The sequence below is a fragment of the Sinocyclocheilus grahami genome, unplaced genomic scaffold (assembly GCF_001515645.1).
Source record: "Sinocyclocheilus grahami isolate Dianchi unplaced genomic scaffold, SAMN03320097.WGS_v1.1 scaffold2924.1, whole genome shotgun sequence".
Lineage (NCBI taxonomy): Eukaryota > Metazoa > Chordata > Actinopteri > Cypriniformes > Cyprinidae > Sinocyclocheilus > Sinocyclocheilus grahami.
Window position 1 is genome coordinate 27,896 of NW_015508098.1, and position 3,072 is coordinate 30,967.

Consider the following 3,072-nt stretch of genomic DNA (forward strand, 5'->3'; position numbering starts at 1 on the left):
TGTCGATGCTTACTACTCCTTCAGATGCCGCTAAAATGTTTGTGGTCTTTTCTTTGGTGACCAAACTCCATTTGATCCGGTGAGACAAAGGGGCAATGGTGGGGGCACCAGGGTCATTGACTGTGTTGTCCTGGAAGTAGCAGGGCAGAACTAATGTGTCACCCATCAAAGGCTGGAGAGGAAGCTCGTTGGGTATGCTGACGCTCAGTGTGCTTTCAGGCTCTGTAATAACATATACAGGTTAATGAGGTTTTCAAGAATACTAGCAATTTCAATATGTAATTTACACAACGAATACGCACCAGTGTAAACGTAATCAAAAGACGCTGTGGCTGAGAAGACCCAGAAACACATACTCCGCAAAAGCAAGGACAGCATCGTTCACCTACAGGTTTAAAAGAATGTTAACTTATGACCATCATATTTGCACATATATTCAGCAACAGCTATGATATTCTCAGTTTTTAATATCCATTAGAAGGCAACTTACTGTATATACTGTGCTTTGCTCAAAAGATTTTATTCTGACAGCATATACTGTATCAGATGGACCAAATGTGGTTTTCCAAGTTCATAACAAAGGTTTGGTAAAATAAGAGGTTTTTGAGAGAGAAAACCAACATGTAATTTTCGGTTCCCAAAATTACCACAGCAACAGTACAGTCCTCGTGCCAATACAAGCTGGTCATGTCTGTACCGGGCGGTTGGGGAATTAACTTACCGTTAATTACTGAATGTCTGCCATGCATGGATAGAGAGAGATATGCTGTTCTTCTAGTTTACAGAGTTTTGGGGAAAATAATTCATAAGGTTTGCCCTTACTTAACAAACATACAACATTTAAAAATCTTTGCCAGTGTTGGCTCGCTTTTAGGGGTGACGCTATATTTATTTGACTTGCTGCAAAGCATTCAACAGTGCTTCCTATACATAGACTTATCTACACATAGTGCTAGAGCAGAGAGCCACTTATTCATAGCTAGTTAAACTGGAGCTTTTTATACACTATTCCATATCGAGTTTGTCCTCACCCACCTCTCCTTCTAGTCCAATCCAAATCTAATCTTGTAAAGCAAACAATATAAAAAAAATCTGAGAAAGTGAGCATGAATGCTTACACTCTGTGACCAACAGGCCATTTTTAATGTATGAGGTCCCTCAAATTACTATAGCAAAACAAATGATGTTAAATCTATTTAGAAGTATTATGTCATTTTATAAAAAGCACAGAAAAAAAAACAATTAAGCTATTTGGAAAATGTGTGCAGTGTTTTGTTAAAGTGTTCTGGACTGTGTTTAGAGAATGCGCAAAGGAAAAAGACAGATAAGATAAAATCAGTTGCCAAAGTTGGTTTCATGGGAAAAGGGCTTAATGGCTTATGTGTTGGTCTTAATTTTTTTCCTTTTAAGTCCTTCTTAAAGTGCAGTGTTTGTCCCAGTTAAAGCTTTAATGGAAATCATTCAACATTTAGAAGGTCATAGAAAGATAAAATACTGATGAAAATATCAATCATTGCTCAAACGTGATATATTTAAAGCTGTGTGTGTTCCTGTCAAACTCAGCTAGCGACACATAAAACAGGGATTAAAAAACAACATTATTCCTACAATGAGTGTACTGTAAATCACAGATAGTTTGAGTTAAATGACAGAATCATTTAATGTTGCAACAGTTAATCTCAGTATAATCCCCACAGAAAGAAATATGCTAAAATTAATTTTAAGCAATTCTTAGACAACATGTGCCACCGTGTGGATGTCAAAGGGTCAACAACAAAACTGTAATTTAGGGTCTTGCCATTATAAGTCCAACATAATAACCTAGTTCATAAAGTAAATAAAATTATATATTAACCCACTTGGAAAAATGCTCTGATGGATCAATTAATCCTGCTTAAGTACATGAACTAAGATGCCACTACAGTGTGCATTATTTCTACATGCCTGATCACGTACAGTTTGTGAGCACGCAACAAGCACTACATACAATAGGTTGAAACAAGTACATTTAGATGCATTTCATTGAAGATAATGTCATATAGCCATTTTACATAGCCAGCAACATTTAATATGTTAAAAAACACATGTTAAAAAGGGCTTAAGACATAAAGTTTCATCTGCAATATCACCTTCAGCAGATACTTTATAGCATCACAGCATACCAAAGAAAAAAGTTTAAGTGGGCATCCCTGTATAGGCGCAAGAACTCTCTCAGGAAAAGAAAAGGTACAAAGCTATCACTGGGACCGTACCCTACAAGAGCTAAAACGTACATATTTACCACCAAATGATATTAGTACCTTTTTAAAGGGTACCTAGTGACAGTTTTTCTCAGAGTGAAGTGTATTGACAAGTTATTTGTCACTTTAGGTCAGGAAGGTTGCATCTTAACAATACATCCAAATATAAATTGTGATTCTCTGTAATAATCAAATATAACTATATGACATGGTAGAGCAACAAAATTAACTTCAATTCAATTTAAGCCAAGACAAAAGTATCTGAAATAAGTCCTATTGCCAAACCACCTTCAGTCATGATTCGAAACATAACGTTACTGGTAAATAATAGTTATTTTTCACATTTATTATGATTATTCATTAGGCTATATCAATGCTCAAATTTCCAAATGATCAAATCTGATTTACTGTCACTCTGTTAAGACATTTTAGTGTTTAATATCAGCACATATCAGAGAATGACTGAAGGTTCACAACTTTCAACTTGTAATCTCACATTACTTCAACAATTAACTCGACCCTGAGCATTTGAATTCATGTAATTGAGCCAGAGATGCTGTGACAGTGCTCACCTGTACAGCTAGCGAAACCACAACATAAAGCCAAACTGTTCATCACCTGTATGATAGAGTGTCCCTCTGAAACTCTTATATTCCTTGATTGCAGATGCTTTCCAGCTCTCTGATGGCACGCGCCTCTCTCAATCCAAACCCGTAATAAAAGCGTCGCGTGTGCAGTAAAGTTCAGAGGCGCTTCTGGCAGAAGATTGAGAAGCAGAAAGAAACTCTGCTCACAGGGGAAATACTTTAACTGAACAGGAGCTGAAAGGGAG

General features: G+C 36.6%; 1 protein-coding gene across 1 annotated transcript in view; it reads right to left on the reverse strand.

The window, feature by feature from the left end:
* Positions 1 to 3,024, reverse strand: part of LOC107575823 (aggrecan core protein-like) — a 10,892-nt gene extending 7,868 nt beyond the window's left edge. Inside the window, exons 1-3 of the mRNA XM_016262151.1 lie at positions 2,859 to 3,024; positions 303 to 385; positions 14 to 222 (exon numbers count right to left, since the gene is read on the reverse strand). Of these exons, the coding sequence (XP_016117637.1) occupies positions 14 to 222; positions 303 to 378 (285 nt within the window). The 5' untranslated portion in view covers positions 379 to 385; positions 2,859 to 3,024. The remainder of the gene's footprint in view (positions 1 to 13; positions 223 to 302; positions 386 to 2,858) is intronic.
* Between the last annotated feature and the right edge of the window lie 48 nt (positions 3,025 to 3,072).